Genomic DNA, 20,777 nt, shown 5'->3' with positions numbered 1-20,777 from the left:
AGTGGCAAAAACCTCATCATAATTTCTTCTACAGGTTTTTTCAGCTAAGCTGGGCCTTTAGTAGTATTATGCCATGCTTAGATGTCTCTCTGTATGGTTTACGCACTCAGACATCCAAACAGATGAAGATGAAAAATACGTTTGCTGTAGCCTTCGCCAGTCGCCAAGTGGATGTTTATCAGCAAATACCTATTATAGGCTGAAAAGAATCAAATTACTTTCAATAATGATGGTATCATCTGATGCAAGACATTGTTGTCTTCTACAGCTAAATAAGTTGAATATGAATGGACTTGACAGCATGTATTATGAAACACATTACGGTCTGGAGACTGGGTGTCGCCTTAACAACCAGATGATATTTCCTTAATTAAGTATAATTTTTTCCCTACGTGATCACAAGAGGATTCTGCAAACTCTGGTGAATTAATGGTCTGGCAAATGTGTGTAATTCTCTGCTCTAGGTAACTGTCGATTTCAAACACGTTAAGCTGCCTTAGGAAAGCTGGAAATACTTGATTTGTTTTCCCAACTTCTTTTCCTAATGTATTAAACGGTGTATGTTTAGAGACTAGAATATATGTATTTTCCATTTTAAAATAATATGTTTACTGTCTGTAAGTAACTTTTTTGTCCTTGATATATTTTGAATAGTTTATTTGCAAAACCCGTCTTGCTACTGAAAGGCATTTGCTATCAGATTTTTCCACTGTGTGTCTGGCACTTGGGTTTGCTACACTAAATCATAAGACTTCCTTCACCGCTGCCCTTTCTTCATTTCTAGGTTCCTGAATTTATACACAGAAATAGCTATCAGTCTGTCACATCTGTAATCGCAACAAGTTCCTCCAAGCATACCTTTGCAATGAACATCTTTGCAAAGAAAGCTAGGTATTTTAAGGCTTTGGGACATCCTAAATTAATTGCAGCCGCTACTGCCGGCATTGCGGGGCTGCATGAAGCTGCGGTGCGGGTGTGACTTTCTGCTTACCCCATCACACATCACAAGTAGGAGCTCACCTTGTCTGTCATGGAAGGCCCTGAGGCAATTGTCCATCTCTAAGCCAAAGGAGAAAACTGCTGATAGAGGGAACTGAGAACTGTCAGTTGACAAATTTGGTTTGAGGGTTTATGGTTTGGTACAGTAAAAAAGCTGTTTTGTGGTGTGGATCATTCTGAGCATAAAGATCGTGATTTCTTACCATAACCAAAAAGTGCAGGTGGATGTCCAAACCCCAAGACCCTGTCTGGCTCCTCTAGAGGAGCAGCCCTGGTATCCCAGGCCACTGGTTTTGAATGTACAGCAAGAACATCATTTTCCTTGGGCACGGTGCTACTTCAGACTCTTGCACTGAATCTGCTATGCAGGGACTGCCGAATGGGCTGAATGAGTGTATGCCCCACAGATTTGCTTTCAGACTCTTTCAGTAAAAGGGAAGATATTTTTCGGCATAAAGAGAGGAGCAGCGTGAAAGAGAAGAATGTCATGTAAGGACGAAAGAAGGGCTTTTTGAATAAAATGTTAACCCTACTACGCTAGAAGAAATTTTGTGGTGAAAGTTTGTGACTGTCTTGATTTGTAAGGACCCATGCCAACAAAGGAGAAGGTTAACACCGTGGTAGTTCGTTACAATGAATTAATCTATGGGATAATCTATGTGTTTATGTAAACCAGTGCAAATGAATATAGCCAAGAAAGAGGCAAAAGTGTTCACAACCGTTGCAGGTTTGATACTTGCACACTGATCAGCTTGTTTTATAAGCATTTATTTGGAATCATGATAGATATTCTGTGAAGGTTAGTTTTGTAATTTGCCAAATTTCTCTAGGGACTCTTGTCAGTGCAAGAAATGTAATCCACTATGTGACATAAAACAAGCGGGTATGTATTTCATATGCTGAGGGTATTACAAAAAGGACCGATCCAGCTGAGCCTACCTCCTCTTCACTATTGCATGCAAGTTATGAGTTCGCAGAGGCTGCAGAATCTATGCTTCTCAGATAGGATGTGCATAGACAAAATAATGCTGGAAGGGAGAAAAAATTGAGTTGGTACTTCCCCATCATTTTTTATTTTTGTTTATTTTTTATTTGCAAATTCAAATTTGAAATCTTGCTTCTAATTGGATTCTAGGCAATGCAATCGTGTAGCTCTATGTAAATGTTAGACAGACACTTAAGACAGGTGTGCTGTGGTTTTCGGAACTAGTTTATTTCAAATTCCTGTTAATAGGTGGATTTTGTCAGTAATCTTGACAGAAAAAATGTCAGGTTTTTTTTTTAAATATATTCATCCACATTTTCCATACTTTGTAGCAGATGTAATGTTGTGATTGTTTATGCAAATTTATAATGTATGCACACAAACATACATATGCACAAAGTAGAGCTATTATTTCATGTGAAGAAATAGCTGGAAATTTCACCGTCTGCAAGAAAAAGAGCAGACCACTCTGTTTCTTACTGACTTTCACTAACCAACACAGGAAATTGCATTTTACACCATAGAAATGAAGAGAATCAACACTTCACTAAGGCATGAGGTTACCAACATGGGACCTTGGGGAGTGGGAGAGCAAAAAACCAAGGAATATGAATGACAAAGAAGCTTTCTGCAAAGCTCCTCTGGCATGCCTTTTGTTTCATTTTTGTTCAAAGTCTCATTCTTGTGTTAGCTCATATGCTGTTTGTTATTAATGCCTTTGTTTTTCACGCGAAGAAGAAAAATGCTTTTAAACTCTGTGTGTGTGTTTTAAATGGGTGTCACTACCAGACTCACTGTCAATAGCTAGTCTTACTTAATCAGCTATAAAATGTCATGAGTAAGGGTTCTTAATTGAGACTGGAAAAATCCAAGATAATTACCATAATAGTTTGAAGATCTCAGAGACTGAAGGTTTTAGAAGTCACAGAAAATTGGGGACATATGTGTTCTGTCTGTAAGATTGTTCTATATAGGATATGGAAAAATAGAAATGACAGGCATTTTGCAATGTACAGTAGCATTCATCATAGAAAGAACATATGCATTTGTTTGTCAGAAGCAATGAAGTAAAAAATGACACTTAATTGGAACTGACATAAAATGGCCTCATTAGTAGTATAAATAATATATGTGTGTAGTTTGGTTGTCAATAGGAACAAAACATATTTCCTCTGACAGATATATTAGTCTCTTTTAAGATTCATGTCAAGTTTTCAGCCAGGTTCACTCATTTAGAGAATGCTGCTTTTTTTTTTAATGTGAAATGTTGAAGTGTAAATGATGTGTGTTTGTAGGGTGCTGTGATAACACCAACAATGGACCACACTATGTCAATGCAGCCAGCAAGCATGATGGGCCCTCTGACCCAACAGATGAACCACCTTTCCTTGGGCACAACAGGAACGGTAAGGTCATAAATTATACTATTTATTTCCTGTATTGCAAAACATTTATTGCTTACTGAGCTTCTCAAGGTAATTTATTGCACTTGGGGTTTCCACCTTTTTGCAGTTTAATATTACTGTAGTTTACTTTGTTTTTTCTCTGTGTCCAGAGATGTCTGTCCCTGTCCGGGCAAACATACCAAAGTGCCTTTCATCATGACCCAAACACGATGTACTACAGAAACAATACCGTCCTGTCGCTATGTCACACAGACATGCATCTACAGATATGTTTCTAAAACGATCATAAAGTCAGCATTAGGTATTACGGAACAGAAATTACAAAGTAGTATGAGGAGTAAAACAGTAGGTCAACAAAACCTGCTCTTTACTTAGCAGGAATTATCTGTACTAATTCTCATGTAAATATGGAAGTACTCCTCTATCAATTTAGTTTTTAATCAGAAATTGTTTGCTTGTCAATCTAGAAAGTTTTATACCACTGGGAAATGGGAGTTCTGGCTTTGTGGTAGGATCCAGTACTCACTTCTAACCCATAGCAGCCAGCCATACCTAGTTTGCTCCAGGCTCGGAAATGTGATTTTGGGTCAAGGTCAGCTGTGTTTCCAGTATATTATATTTAAACATGCATATTTCAACAATTATTTTCTCTTTAAGCTGTGTAAGTCAGACTCAGTTAACTCTCCCAGTGTCAGAGAAAGGCAAAAAATACTCAATAAAAATTATTAAAACTCTCTGAAATGTTCCTAAAATACAACAGCCTGCACACAATGTATGGTGGTCTGATGTGTGAATGTCTGCACACAGCATGTACATGTATATTTTTATGAAAATGCAGGCATAAACATTACTTTTATATGTCTTTAGCATGCATGTGCTTTACCTAATAATTACATGAAAGATCTATTATGCGTTTACATATTTTTTTCTATTTCACCACTGTACTACTTGATACTAATCTACAAAGTTTTCCCATTTTGGTGGTGTTTTCTTGTTTTGTTTTGTTTTTTTAAATTGAATAAGGTACTGAATAAAGTTGCATCCTTACAAAGTTATTTAACTCACTGTATTGGGTCTTCTCTTCCTCCTCTCCTCTCTTCTATTCCTCTCCTTTTTTTCTTATCTGTTGAATTTAATCCTAACTCCTTTGTCTTTTCCTCCTTTAAAAAAACAAACCTCTGTTGAGATCTGAGACTTCTGTATTTATTTCTGAGGAAAATTGAATATGATGGTTCATTGTTTATTACTGTTATTTTAAATGTTTCATTCAACAATCAAAAGAAGTAAGAATTACATCTCAAAGTTAATATCAGCATTTTTCCCCTCTGAAGAGATGAAATTGAAGGAAATAGTAAGACCAGTGAGAATTTCTGCATGTGTAACTACTGTGATTCAAAAGTGTGTTTAAAAATTAAGACAAGGAAATGGAAAATGAGTTCTGGTTGTGCTGCTGGGTAGCTCCTATGAATTTTTCCTTCTGTTTATCATTTTAATTTCCATGACTCTTACAGACATTGTCTTCTGCGCTCATTTTCTTGCAATCTTAATGCAAACTAGAAAATTCCAAGCTAATGTTCTCTTGCGACTTGAGACCACAATTACAATGCTCATAGTAACAAATCCATAGTAACCATCCATTTGGGGGGGCAGGGAAAGGGCTCTGAACGGCAGTGGGTGATCTAGTGGATGATAATAAGATCCTGAATTTATTTTACTGCAACTGAAAGTAAAGAAAACCTTTCCTTCCTTTCCCCAGCTCTTTATACAGTCTTTATCTTTCAAGAGCACAGCATTCCCTGACAACTTCTTGAAATACATTCAGAGGTATACCATATAGGTTTATGTTTACTATCTTTAAAACTCCTAACTCATTTAGAGAAAACTTAAAGAGCAAGAAAGGGTAAATGATTGATGAGTGTTACAATATCCATAAGCTTTTCATAAATCTCAAATGACACCCTATTTTATCGCATACAGAATTTCTCTTTGGTAAAAACACCCTCAGCACCATATTCAGTTGAAGTCCTCATGCAAGCAGGATAATCATGGAGGTCGTTGGGAATTCCTCCTGCAGGAATTAAAGGGACAACTTTAGGATTTGGGCTGCCAGTAGCAGTTTTGTTGGATGCATCTGTCCTCACTTGAAATTGCATCTACAGAAAAAAATATGGGGGAAATGGACAACCTGGTTAGACATACGATTTATTTAGAGATATTTTTACTTCGTTTATTCTGAAGTCTGAATTTCAATCCAGAGAGAGGAGCACTGAGAGCATAAAGCCATGACGAATTGAGCCAAGTCCGAAACATGCTACTGTGAGTACCTCAGCAGGACTAAGTTTTATGGGAGATATAAGACATAAACTATATGTTTCTGTTATGAACATATTTTTTAATTTTATCCTTAAAACTGTGCAACAGGGTGCGATAAAGAGCCACCAGCTATCTTTCAAGAAACCAGCCAGATTTTTTTAAGCAAACAAGCCAAAAAGTCACAAACAATTCTGCTCAGTGTCAGCTGTAACTCTGTCCCAATTTAATTTAAAAGCTTGCAGTATGCAAGGCAGTTTTTATTAAAAGACTTTCATACATTCACTTCCTTAGACAAACCATTTTGCTAATTAACATAACATATTTTTCAGCCAAAACAGACCTCTGTGGTCTCTTAAGTGAGAGCTGACTTCAAATCCACTTCCAAACTTCCCTGATTCACGATGAGTGCTGGGTTTCTAAAATATTGCTTCAACAGAAAATCTATTCTCTAGCGAGCAAGCTCGAGAAATAGCACAAAGGCCTTTGCATGCCTCATATCTTGTGGGAATTACTCTGCCTTTTGATGGTCTCTAAAAGATTAAAATACTCCATCCAGGCTAGAGCTGTTGCAGACGGGAGACCCTTCATTCTTTAGCCCTTCGGTGAGGTGGGCTGCTTGAGTAAGAGTGGCTTCTGCCAATTCCTACCTTGACGCCAAAAACTGGATTTGAGTTTTGATCTCTCAGCTTTTCCCCCATGGGAATTTGGGGGGCAGCTGCTTCCATTCCTGCCTGCAGTTGATTATTTAGTGACCAGGCTGGGGGGGGGGGGGGGGGCGGGGAGCAGCGGGTGGTGGCATTTCTGGCTAAATGCTGGTGGGGCTGCTCACTTCTGGCTGGGACCATCCAATTCAGCAGCCAAAACAGAGCAGTTTTCCTACAGCCCCACTCACAGCCAGCTGCCTTCCCCTTGGGCTATGGGAAGCCTTCACTTACTGGCCCCAAAAAAGCACAAAGAATTTGATTTAGGAAACCATTTGTCATGAATAGGAACAAGAAGTTTTCTTTCTCTCCAAAACCTTCAAAGAATGTGTATTTACTTTTATTATCTTTTAAAATATTCATATTTTTTATCTATTGTTGAATTGTTTGCATAAAATCAGACATCTCTGCTTAATTAGGAGGATGCACTAAGGCTATCAAGATGCCAGGCCAAGTGAAAAGCTGCAAATCCATCTTTACTTGATTTCACTGCCCACCTCATGAAAACATACAGCTGCAGCAAATATTCCAGCCCAAAGGATGGTATAGGGCACAGGGGGAAGAGAGCAGGTAATGGTCTGCAGTTTGTGGCAACTTGAACCTATGTTCCTGTGCTGTGAGAGAATTTCATACAGTATTTGCATCTCCCAGTTACTGTGCTTTGTGCTTCATCCACCAAGAACATAATTCCTTTCTGCCTTTATGAAAATCAAATTGATTTCTGCCAGTGAAAATACAGTTTACATTACTGATTAATTGGGAGGCAAGTGTGCTGCTCTGATCACCTCCCCAAATCTGCCTGAAATCTGGAGTTAAGCAGAGAATCTGCCAGAGGGGCGATTTCTGCCTTATTTGTATGTATTTTTCATACATACCTCTTCACTCAAAAAGAGCAGAAAGCATTTACATGAGTGGGCTGGCTGTGGGCAAATATGTAAAGAAAACCTAAGCTTAAATTATGTCAAGATTACAGCAAAAAGGCGATAATCCTGTATATTCTGACTAAGTCTGACAACCCAGCCTCAGCTCCTACAGTTGTATTAAAATGAAATTTTAATGCTAGGAGGCATGATGTGAAGACAGACAACCAGTTTTAACCTTTATTTTTTTCTTTTGTTTACTAGTGTATAATTATTTATTACAGTAAGTCTTGCTTTTCCTATGTAATATTCATCTACAATTAGGTCTGCTATTAAAAAGGTACCATAAAGGGAGAACAGAGTGAGTGAGTCTGTATGGGTAGCACTGAAAGAGTAGCATTAGTATGTGTTTAATAATGTATGGAGTCTGGAATTGTTCCATCATCAGCCTGTCACTCAAAATGTTTCCGATACAGCCATTGATCTGACATCTGTTTCGTGGTTTAATAAAGTTGTGATTGATGGCCTGAGTAGATATAATACAAAAACCTTTAGAAATACAAAAACTGAGGAATCTGATCATTGCTTTCAGTCCCTGTTGCTCAGCTCCCTTTTACTGCGACACTTCCATGTTTGGCGGTCAGCAGCAATAATCCGTCTCTTCAGTGGGAAGAAGATTTCCTCTATTCTTTCTCCTCTGCTGCTCATTCCTGCAGGAAGTTTTCTGCTCTGCACTTTCTTGGTCCAGGTTTCACTCCCCTCCCTGCTGTTAGCATCCATTTCAGATACTGCTTGAGTTCCAGTTTTATCCAACAGATTGAGGCAGCCTTTGTTAGTCCTCGTTGGCAGAGGGGTAATTCCAGCTTTTTTCCCTCTCTTGTGGAATTGCCTTACCGTAGGCTTGTTTCGTCTTAAACCTTCGAGGCCCACACCAATGGGAGAGTGAGTAGAAGCCAGGTTTTTTTACTAAAACTGCTAGCTCAACTGTGCTGCTTAATTGTTCTTCACGCTTGCAGACGGTTCACTCAGCTTTCAGTTTCTAATTTAGAAACAAAATAGGCAACTTACTAAATAAGCTCTCCATTGCACTTTTTAAACAGCAACAAAAAAATTGTTTAATTGTTCCGGATACCTCTGTATTAAAAACACAGTCAGGTAAAAGAACTGCATTGACATAATGTGGGATTCTGTTGAAATTGCAAACCACCCTAACTCAGCTTTCCTGGTTTATATATCAGCAGAAATCTCTCAATGGAATAACAGGCTTGTTATGCGGGTACATCAGTCTTATCTTTCACTTTGTTAGTTCTTTTTGTTGCCAGCAGAGCTTGATGATATCTCCAGAACCCTTCAATGGAACAACAAGCTTGTTATAATTTTTTTATCTTTTATTTCCTTTGGATGCTCCATGGTCACCAGTGGTTTAAAATGTCGCCTAAAGGCCTCAGCAGAATAACTGCTTTATTAGATAGTGTTGGGGTTTTTTCTGTTTAATCTGCAATTCTATTTGCACGTACTACAGATACATGGATCTGAAACATCATTGCATTCCCCTGCTGTTCAGATCCTTGTTACAAAAAGCGCTCTCTGTTATTCTAATTGTATGTCGCAAGGTCCCTGGAGAGTTACAGGAGCAAAGTTTCTTTGCAGTCTTGTGCCTTTCACATTATCAGGTGTTAATCTTGAAGCTCTTTTATTTTATTTATTGATTGACTGTTTCAGTTACTGTTTGTGTGGAAAGTATAGGACTGAACCCATTGCAAATGAAATTAGCATAGTTCAGGCTGAAACTAAAGTTCATCCTTGTCTATTTACTCAGCCAAGGTCCAGGGCAAATGCAAGTGGTGAACAGCATTGAGCTGTCTGGGGCAGGAGATCCATTTAAGGAGAAATTATGCTGGTTGGAAAGGAGAACAACAGCATAAGCCCTGTCAAGATTTATAAAACCCAAATAACTCCTCCTGCACCCTCTTTTCCAAACAGCCTCTTGAAAGGCAGCTCCAATTTGCCTGATACATAATTTGAGATAAAAAAGGGGCACTCGGTGCAACTGAAAAACACCAAATTCCAACCAGTCAACAGGGAACAAATAACTTTTTGATGAAGCCTTTAATCAATTTGCAGAAATCACTGCCACTAAATATTATTGAGACAAATAGGTTAGCAATCTTGAAAAATAGATTCAACATTTCTATAAGGAGACATTTGCAGGTGCAACAGCAGGGCAGAAAAATTCTTCATTTGACAGTGTAGGCCAATGACCTGGTAGGGTGAACAAGGAAAGACGTGAGCTTTTCTCTTTTTTGGACCATTTTGAAGTCCCACAGTCTCTTGTAAGAATTGGGCTGATCAGCCATCATATAGGGGAGGCTCTTTCTAATCAGCTCTCTCAGCATGGGTTCCACAGTCTACGTTTGACCATAGCTGTGGTTAGACGGTACTTTTGAATGGATAGAGTTTATGAAATCCCATTTCTGTAGTGTTCCCCTTTCTCTTCTGAACTCAGCTTTACTTTCCTACCGTTTGTTGGTAGTGGCTCACTGTTTGCCTTTATGTGCAAGTGTGCCTACCTTTAAAGCCACTGCCTGCTATAGGCAGAGAAGGAGAATGTAAAAGGAGAATAAACACAGATAGAGGGAATTCCATTTTCAGTTCAAGCAGCCCTTCATATCAGCCCAGCATGTCAGTAGCTTTTATTTTGCGTTAAATTTTACCTTCACACGACACTTCCACAAATGAATAGGTGCTTTTGTTGAGGAGTCCGTGCCTCTCTTTGAGGTATCAGCTACTGATTCAAAGCGACATTAGCCCAGATTCCCTTTCAGAGGAAGACTGCAGCTCCCTGATTGTGGTGATAAAAGGTTAAATCAACACAAAACAACAGTGATGGATCAGCAAACCAAAAAGTATCAGCCAAAAGAGCCGTAAGTGATATAACTTCATTTTCATCATCAGACAAATGTCATTCATTGAATTAATTTGCAGCTGACTTCACATATCTGTGAACTAGAATATTTAGAGGCTAGTTTCTCATATATTTTATTACATATAGCTGCTGCAGTTCTCTTTTGTGATTTCTAGAAGTGCCACCTGGTGATACTTTGAAGGACAATGGGAATGTAGTTCAAAGCCACCTCTTCCAAAGCATGTTTGTTATTTAGTCATAGCCATGCACTGCATATAAAATGAACTTTTTTATTTTACCATAGTGAATAGAACCCAAAACTCATAAAACTTACAGTATCTGGCATATAGTTAGTGGTCTGCAGCATATCCTCTCCCCAAAGGCTCACCTTTAGTCATACTCCCAGAAATTTTTGTTCATATGTCTGCTAGAGATGAACCAAGATTGTGAACTCCTTTTTCTAGCTACTAGTGGATCATTCCCATAAAAACATTGAGTTTTAAGAGGAAAAAAGTGTATGTTCACACATGTTCATGTGAAATAGTGCTGATGCCATAAATAATAGGGCAGGTTTTGGGGAGAGAAGGTTTAGTTTGATTTGGTTTGGCTTTAGTGATTTGGATAAGATTTAGCTGAGAGAGGCTCTTTATTTAACAGAGAGAACTAGAAAAGAGGAACAAATAATAGGTTAAAGAGAGCGGAAAATAATTCCAGGTTTGAAACATCCTGCCACACCTACAACTGACAAACTCAATAAAAGGTGGGAAACAAAAGTACTCTACATGTCAGGTCTGTCATCTCTATTTTCTTGATGTGTTTCTCTCTTGTAAATGTGTTTTCCGTTTTGTAATCAAGAACATAACTCTCTGCCTTATTAGAATGAAACTTGTTTTTATTGTCCTGCCTGTATTTGAAGTACTCAGGTGATTCTGACAGACACGATGAATATGGCTTTCCAGAGAAGTAATGAATTCAAATCATCAGTGGTGCAGACAAACTCTGTGGGGCCTCTGTAATCCAAGATAAATTTGAGGATCTTAGGGAGGTGAGGGTTTTTTTGCCAAACTGTGATCATGTGAAAAGCAAGAAGTGTCTCCTGAAGGTGGTACTTCCACAGCTCTTCTCTGCCAAGAGCTGAGAAACAGTCCTGTGGTCACGTCTCCACACGCTACAAGTCTGTGTATGCACAGCAAGAAGTCCTGAAATCCTTGAAGGGGCTGTATCCTCAAAGGAAAACAACAAAATGATCAATTATGTGGAAGAACAACTACTTTCTGCTAAGCACTGTTGCAGTCCTTCAGACAATGTCAGTTCTCTTTAAGGTGAGGTACTTGAATTGTATCAACTTCAATCACAGATGTTGTAAACTTTAGCTGAAAGAAAAGGGCATGAAGGTGATAGACAACAGTAGCTTATAACACGATGTAGATATGGGAAGGGCATCCATGGAAAGGAGGAGGTGGTTTTAATGGTGCTAACAATATAAATAAGAAGCTGAAAGTAAAATAGGCAAAGCATAACTTGAATATCTCGCAGAAATTAGTAATATATTAAGAGCTAGACTCGTGTTTGAAATGAATCAGGGAAAGGTCATCATTTGGGACATCTAGAACTCAGCTGGGCCAAACACCTCAAAATCCACAGGAGACCTTTCAGGCGTTGACACAAAAACAGAGCAATGGTCTAACAGCCTGTTTTCATCTCCGACCTGTGTTTTTCGTTGCAAAGAGACATTGTTATTTCAGTTCAAAACAAGTAATAATAATTTAATTTTTATTTTCTATTCATTTAAGTACTGAGAATTCAGGAAATTATAAAAACTTTTAAATATGTTTACTGAGCATGATGTACCAAGACTCAGACAAGAGCTGTACATCAAAATAACAGTTCATTTTCAATGTCTGAAGTTTACACAGTCAAAGAGGAAACGTATGTTGCAAGTGACCATTCACAGCATTCACTTAGAAGAAAACATTTGGGACCAAGAGTTAAGATTGACTCATTTCAGCATGCCTTGTGTGGATTAGTAAGTATCCTGCTTGCTTTTGGCTTTTTTTTTTTTTCCAATAGGATGGGTACATTGTGTTAAGCAAAATATTTCTGAGCAGCAATCTTTGAATTACATTCCCAGTGTTTTCTCATAGGGAAAACTTCACTTTCAGGGGCACTGGGACTTCACAGAAACACTAGATTATAGATGCTGCCATGTTTCTGAAGGTGACACATTGCCACATTATTGAAAACACATACAATGGAGTTGCAGGTGAATTTAGTTTGAACAATGTTCAGTGTTTTTCACACTTTAATCACAGTGACAAAAATAACCTGTGTGATGGGCAAAGGCCTGGATCTGCAGATGCTCACAAAAATAATATTCCATTGGATTTCACTGCCGTTTCCTACAGTGTATCCCACTGAAATTCAGTGCACAGTGCATTTCACAGTTAATCCACATGGCTTATCAGATGGTTGGCAAGCTGGTAGCCCAAAGGTTTAAACTTCCTCTAAGACAAATTGCCAGTGCTTTTGAGGTATCTTTCTTACTTTCAACCGGAAAGAGCAGCCTGTTCAGGGTTCACTCATTTGTGAAGCAAGGTTAAATGAAGGAGCTAAAGGTACAGTCTTCATACACTATGTAAGACACTGGGATCCTGTATATACAGTGATTTCAGCCTGAAGTTCTCAAAAAAGGGTAAGCTTTGTTCCAATGATTTACAATTCCATAGGGAGCTGCTGATGGCAATAACCTCTGTGCCCTCAGATGGTATTTTATTACTTGTGAGTTATGGGCTATTCTGTGTCAGTGCTAGAGCACTGTAGAATCCTCTTGCTCCTGAAAGACTCAATTTGGGAGGAGAGTTCTGCTATAACTAATATTTACTATGAAACAGCTCAGTCAGCACATTTCATTAAATTGTAACAAGGGGTTTGAGAGCAGCTGCATCGAGTGAATTTGGGAGTTTGCTGAATTGAGTTGTTTTTCTAGCAAGGTAAATGAACTGTTGAACACGGCGGATTTCTGCTGTGTGGCAGATGAGAGCTGCACCATGTCGGGATGGGTCCAGGGAGCAATCATATCTCAGAGGCACATCTTTTTCCAGTCCCGTGGAGACTACGCTATCCTTTGGGAATCGTTATGGCTTTTGAATGTGATAGGCACACCTGTATGCTTCTAATTTTGCCTTTTTATTTTAGTAGTTGTGATATAGCAACAGCCAGTTTCGTAAGAGTTTAGTATCTAAATGTCCAAATTATTGCGCGTTCGCCAGCCTGTTTTCCTTTGCTGTTTCTCTTGAGGGTTTCCCTCAAATCAGTATAATATTCCTATGATGCAAACTGATTTCACTGATGCAAAAACTTCATCTTGTGTTCTCTAGCCTACTAACCACTGTTGTACACAGGGGTTGCAGTATAGACCAAAGATGGTATAATTTCCAAACTGATTTTTTTTTCCAACCACTAAGGCACCTGACTAGTCCCTTCCTCCCATACTGTTTACCCTGATTCTGCTCTGCTGCCAACCCTTCCCAGCTAAAACACCTGCACTAGGCTAAAGTATGGGTTCTAGTTGTTCTTTTTTCAATGGCCATTTTTAACAGTACTAATTGGAGTCACAAAATTAAAATAATGAGGTAAAGTGAGTATTTGGCTATGATGGTATTCCCACGGATGGTCTTGCCTAGTCTATCCACAGAGTCCAAATTGGTGCTCAGATTATTAATAGCCAAAGGGAATTTTCTAGCAAAAACTATTTTGCTGCCTTTCTTTTAACATGCAGGTGCTCCTAACTAGCTATTAGTAGGGCTGATTTCCTGTGAAGATAACCGACTTTTCTCAGAAACATTAGTTTTCTGGTAATAAATGGCTGCTTCGTCAAGGCGGCCATAATTTGATTCATTGTATTTTATTTCAGTTGAGGCTTTCTACTTTGATGTAAGAGAAAGGATATCTTTTTTTCATGTACACTTTCTAGAAGATTAATTGTATCACACAAAGTTTATGACTAAGTAGAAAATAATACAAGTAGCAACAACGTCAAATTTCCTTGATATGTTATGGTACATAGGGAAATAGCAGCAAACTCCATTCAGTGTATGGACATTGGTTGAATAAGGAGGTTTCCTTATTTTATTTGTATAGCTTCTGCCTGAACTATTGAGAGCAGAAGACCACTGACCTTCCTGAAATTTCTATCCTTTGTTTAAAACTGAACATAATAGCGTTGGAAATCAGAAAATGATTGATGGAAAAATTTAAAGTAATTAACCTGCAACAGAAGGCGAAGAAAAGAATGATACATCTCGAGGCTTATAAATCCACTTTTCCTTTTCATTAATTTTCATATAAATGTCATGAGGAGCATTGTAGTTTCTTGTGTTTCAAAAGAGAAAAATATGGCTTAAGCATCACGGCATCATCTTGAGTTTATTTTTAATATTAGGATTTCTACTTTATTGCATACACTATTGGGTATGTGTTCCAAGGAATGGTAATCTATGATTGCAATTACAAGTCTGGCACAGAAGTGTAAAGGATTAGTGTCTCTGGCCTGTAATTATTCCACAGAGATCTTTGTAGGCAGAGTTAGGCCCATTGCAAACTAAGAAATTGCAGCCCTTACTGTTAGTTTGAAGCACTTCTTTTTCAGGCAGTTCGGTATATGTAGCTGTGAAGCTTCTGTGGAAGTACTTTAACTCCATCTGTACATACCATGCAGATTTCTGCCAAACATTTCTTTTTTTTTTTCCCCCCAAAGTACAAGTGATACAGGAGGGAGTCTATAGCATTTGCTATTCCTCCCAAACATAACAGGACTCCAGTCTTTTGAGAGATATCCTGAGGTAGAAAACAACAGACAAATAACAGCAGCAGCACCTATATTGCTTCTTATATTCTCAAAGTGCTTTCAAAACATGAAATAAACCTTATAGCACCACTTAAATAAATAAGCAAATTAACGCAAGATCTTTGATTTCCTTTGAGGAAAATGAACCCCATACAGTGTAGTCTTTCGTATAGCATGGACAGCAGCTCCTATTCCAAACCCAGGGATGGCTCAGCTGTACATTAATGTAAGCAGGACATTTGAGGCAAAGCCCAGACTCTGATGTGATGGACTGCCGCAAGCTGTTCCGGTCGTGTCTGCTGAACTAATTGGCCCCTTCTTCCCAGCAAGAAAAGAGTAGATTTTACCAGTTCTGGTTAGATTTGGCTTTACTTCTTACCTCTTCAGTGTGCCTAGCATTGAAATTTATTTGCTTCTCACCGACTAATCTGTAATAATCTGTCCTCTATAATACTAATGAACAAGATTGTAAACTAGAAGTTTGCAGTCAACTCCATGTTCTAAATTCCCATGCCAAAATACATTATGAATGTCAAATACATTTTGGCATTTATATTTCCTTGAGTTCACCAACAGTATGGACAGCTGTGCCTTGGTGGTTGTATTCAATGGTTTTAATCTCACTCTGTTTTCATCTTCACGCTCCGTGTAGTCTTTCTCATGATCCTTCGCAGCAAGCAAAACGTTCCAGTCCTGAGGCTAGGATGACAGTTAAGCAGATGCTGTTTCAGTTCACAATTACAATTCCTTCAAGGCTATTAGGGGATATTACGGCTGGACAGGCTGGCAGACCACCCCCCTCACCCTTCCCATCCTAAGATTAAATTCATCGTCCCTGACATCAGCCACTAAGTGAGAAGAATCTGCAAATGCCCTTATTCAGCTTCAGGAATAGTCAGTTTTACACTTTGTAAATGTTAACTCTGCTAATTTGTATTTTAGGAGTGAGGCTTGGGAGTTCAGTATAACACTGGTATGTCAGCAGTGATCCTGCTTTGTAAGGTGAATCATGCAAATTCCTATGGTTTTAAAGGTGTTGATATAAATTTATTTGGTGGGAAAAGGGCCACTTTGTCATCTCTGTCATATTCTTGGACAAGAAAATCTGTCGTGCAGTTAGGACTTTCTCCATTACAAATATTTTGCACAGCACTTAATCTTTTTTTTTTTAGCGTAAAAGGAAAATAGAAAGGGGACATTTTGCTGATCCATGACTGCCAATGCAAAATGAAGACGTCTGAGCTTTCCAGTCTGTCCATTTGCCAAAGCCAGAAATACATCAAAGAACCAGAAAGGACAACCTAGCCTGGAAATAAATACTCTGCACGATCCTCCCGAGAAGAACAATTCTCTGACTGGGCTGCGGCATTTAGGAGACACCAGGCTGTTTTCCCCCATCCTGATAACTTGCCTGTACAGGCTGAGGTGCACTTGTGCAGCATTTGTTCCTTTTCGCATGAGTGGAGCAGAGGGATCAGAAAAGTACACTGAAAACTCCTGTTAGGGCCTGTGTATAATTTTTTTAAATATACGCTTTTAAGAAAAGTTAAAGATGATTGAATTTCAGTTTGATAGCTGTAGATGGGTTTTCTCAGCTGTGATTCTTACTTTTTTCCAACGCTGTATGTGGCATTCATGCCTTGTCACCAATGACATTTAAGAGAATATGTTCCCTCAGCATTGCCTGCTGATAAAAGGAAGGGTCGAAGATGTTTTCCAAATTCCCAGTGTTTCTTGTGACTATTCTTTTAAAGCAGATGGGGGAAAGTGTTACAGCCTTTTCTTCTATTCCCAGGTGGATCTATCTGAAGCATTCCCAAGTATCTATAAAGAAGTAGTGGTGTCCCATAGAGGAAAGCCAGATACCCTAATACAGATTTGGAAGAGTGCATGAGAGTCTCTCTCCTGCTGGTCTTATCGCTTATTATATTTTTGCCATCATTGACAGTAATATTTCATTAATCTGTCACGTGGAATTCCATTTGAGAGGATGTAGTATGTTAGAAATTTTGTCAGTTTTAATGCTCAGCAGTGATTAATAATATTCTGTGAAATTAATATATTATTAAAAATATGTCTACAGCTCTGACTATGCGTTATGACACATTTGGAAGATCTTGTCCTCTCTTAGAACACCCATCTCCAAGCTGTATTCATTTCATTTGCCACTTCGAGTATGTATCTTGTAGCATTTTCATGCTATAACTATGCAGCCATTGAAAAAGGAATGAAAAAATGTCTCTGAACTTTGTGTTTCAGCCAGGTATAATTCTATGCGATCAGGATTAAGCATGCAGAAATTGCATATTGAAACATCTTAGTCAATATTCCAGAATATCCTTGTGCAAATTCAGCAGTGCATCTCTTAGTACATTTTTTTGTTTGATCTCCTTTATGATGAATAGCTCACTGGTCTGCAATATTTCCTTTCTTTTGGTTGAAATGGTTTTTAAATGCGCACCATTGCAAAACTTTCCTTAAAGCCAGTCATGACCGGGACTTTTCTCTTTTCCATTTTCCTGTTTCCCAGCCTTGCCTTTTGTCATCTTGAATTTGCCTTTGGGCCAAGACTCACCCGTGTTTTTGAGCTGGATGCAAAGTTTCACAGCCTCTCACTTCCCATCCCAGGGAAGCACAGCTCAGCCTGGTGGTACGGTAGTGCTTGTGAGGGGCACGGTTATACATTGCCTGGATGAGAGCTGACAGTGCTCTGAGAAATATGACAGTACCTCTGCCCTTGCTCAGGCTTCCATTTGAAAGTTTTCATTTTGGTAATTACATCCTTCCCAGATAGTAGCCGTAGTCATTGATCATACTAATATCATTATAACTGATTCCCGTAAGTCACCTTTTAAAGACACTTTCTTTGGTTTCTTTCCCCCCTATATCTTCTTTCTCTGCAGTCACAGGATAAAACTTTTTCTGTCTACCCTTCATCTGATTGATTAGAAATGCCACATACTTCCTTTACGTATGGCCTGGTAATATACACATCACATTTCTTCCCTTGGGATCTTAATCAGAACAAGTAATGGCCTTTAGCTTTTCTCATTAGCAAAATGGAAAAGCACCATACCCAATCCATTAGAAATACAACATTGTAATATGAGCTTATAGAAAAATGGCTGTGTGCCAGCGGACATGGAGTGAGTTTACCTTAAAGGATTTTCAGAAAGAAAAAAAGGAGGAGAAAAAAAAAGTCACCCTTTCTGTCTGGCAAGCAAATGTTTTGAGCCATAACTTATCACGCCTGTCTGTCAGGCATTTTGCTGTTGCTCCTTAAGTGCTGTTTGGACAGCTCTGTCATATAAAGAGCATTCATAAGGAGGAAATATGGGTGTTTGTACATGTATTAATGTCTTCCCCAATGCTGATTCCCTTCCTGGATTATCCTTCTCATATTCCATCTCCTCCCAGAATTAGAGAGAGGGGAAGAAGTTGGGAAGGTTTTGTTACGTTTTGCTTTGCTTTTAATTTTTCACAGAATGTGCTAACCTGAAAAAATGTAACAAGAGCAACCATTATGGCATACTCGTCTGTCAAGCGTTTACCTGAGACTGCTGTTACGCTTTTTTTAGCCCTGTCGAAAACCATTTACAATCAGTACACTGAGAGTGAGGACAAGACTGGTTAAGAGGGTTTTTTCCCCACTGAAGTGAATTGCTTTTCATTTGGCATGGACTTTACTAGCCCTAAAAAATATTAAAATTCATACCCCAGTATTTGTGCTTATACTGTCCAGAACTGAAAGTGGGTGTTAAAGCACAAATCTGTACCGATTGGTAATTTTATATAATTTGAAAGTATATGGGCAGACTCCGTCTCCTTTGGAAAGCCGGGAATACAGAGAACAGCCTTGGAATGCTGCTATTCCGCCAGCACTAAACCACATCTGTTTTATTGGCCCCTTCAAGCATTGCTAATGTGATTCCTGGGAAAATAAGTACTAAGCACACCCATAAAGCTGTATTAAATAATGTCTTATGGTGAATGGGTGCTTGCACCTTTTGGGTTTGGTTGGTTTTTTTTTTTAAATACACCTCAGGTTTCCTGGGTCTTAAGTTGCTCACCTGTGCAAAGTGAGATTCAGAGCTGAAGCATCAAGCTAGCATTCTTGGCTACTTCACTTATGGTTCATCAGCTGTGCTGATCACATTTTCCCAACAAAATAGAGCGTCCCAGTACAAGGTAAAGAAAATAGTACAGTGAAAAAGCATGAAAGACCTGCAGTAGTCAAAAATGGGAGACATTCTAAAGGGATCTCTCTAGGACAGTTTAGGGGTGGAATTAGTTATTAGATGACAAAACAGGAAGGCTTAAGGTAAGGAGAGATGACTGGTTTTTTGAACTATTGGGCTTTTTTTTCCTTCTTTCATTTTCTATTTTGTTATTTTGCTGGTTGTTTTACTTTTGTGGTATCTTTCCTCTTCCCCTCCCTCCTCCTCTTGTCATTTGGATGAAATGATGACAAATTGTGAGACATTCTGTGTAATTTTTACCACAAAGTAAGTTTAGCAGTTCTCCACTGTAAGCAGCTCTTTACATGGTAGACAAGCTCATGGTGTGGCGATACAGTTCAGTCCACTTAGCCAGCACCATGCTAAAAGGCAAGGTTTCTCCTTTGGTTATGCAGCCCTGGAGCTGATGTGTCTCAGAGATCCTGCCACAGCTGATAATTAAGATACTTATGGGTGGACTCTGTAATATTCTTACTCAGTCACACTGTATCAGTAGAGCATTGACATTAATTTTAAGGGGATCTTTATGCCATAAGAATTTCAAGAGCTTGTGGAAAGTGGGAAAAAGGAAGCCCTCCCAAAAATGCCACCTTCCACAGCCCTGCCAAGTAAGGAAAGCTAATGGTCATGTAAATAAAGATTTTAACAGACCGATTTGTATGCTAATGAGAAACAATATTTTGTACTGCATTATTTTAAAATATAGTACTTCAAATGTATTGGCCACCAGCCATTAAAGGTTAGTATTCTCTGTTATCCCCACCCTTTCCAAATATGATCGTGGTTGATCCTTTCGTCCAAGTTACAGATAGAAGAAGAGCTGGCTAAGCAACATGTATGGTTTCCAGTTTGTGGGAAATTCATCTTATGAAATTTGGTTTCATTCTGATCTACCTTAAAAAACTCAAAACAGAAAGATTCTCCCATGAGCCAGAAACTCAAAAAGAAATTAATTTTTTGAAACAATGGTTCATGGTGTTTCCAATACAAAATATACTCTGCAAGATCCTGACAGCTGCCAACTGGTTTAACATCCCTCTCAGTTGCTGTCCTGCTGCATGTCAGCTTTCAGGCAGCAGCTGCAAAGCACTCCAAGGATTTCATGTTCCCGGGCAGCCCCACCATGTCCGATGCTTTGGGCAGTCTTCCAGATCTCCTAATGAGTCAGCTTACAGGTCTGTTTACTGAGGACCAGATTAGTCCTGGGAGCCAAGTTGGAAAACCCTAGGAATGTTGCTTTGGGCAGGCAACTTGGTGGGATCGTCCTGAAAGAAAAGCAGAGCACCAGTTCAAAGACTGAAGGGGACTGCTGGTTCCCAGGTGTGCAGGAAGAGGCAAGGACATCCTAGAGCTTCACCCAAGACCCAGATGGAACTGGGGCTCTTGGGGCGTGCAGACTCCCAATTCAACCACCCCAACTCTGTGTTGAGCAGCCTGGAAGCCCCAAGTGCGTGTTTTGCAGGACATTTGACCGCACACGTGTGACAGCAGGCTGATTTTCCTTGCATCCTTAGGCATAAGGGC

The 20,777-nt window shown here is 39.0% G+C and overlaps 1 protein-coding gene across 10 annotated transcripts in view; it reads left to right on the top strand.

Annotated features, from left to right (window-relative positions):
- The window catches only part of RBMS3 (RNA binding motif single stranded interacting protein 3), a 720,759-nt gene that overhangs the window by 677,517 nt on the left and 22,465 nt on the right, over positions 1-20,777 (top strand). For all 10 annotated transcript variants that reach the window (XM_054815906.1, XM_054815907.1, XM_054815905.1 and 7 more), the window contains one exon: positions 3,280-3,390. In XM_054815906.1, coding sequence (XP_054671881.1) covers positions 3,280-3,390 — 111 coding nt within the window. The remainder of the gene's footprint in view (positions 1-3,279; positions 3,391-20,777) is intronic.

Source organism: Grus americana, chromosome 2 (genome assembly GCF_028858705.1).
Source record: "Grus americana isolate bGruAme1 chromosome 2, bGruAme1.mat, whole genome shotgun sequence".
In the NCBI taxonomy this organism is placed as follows: Eukaryota; Metazoa; Chordata; class Aves; order Gruiformes; family Gruidae; genus Grus; species Grus americana.
Note: the sequence above shows the minus strand (reverse complement) of the source record. Positions and strands in the feature narration are given on the sequence as shown.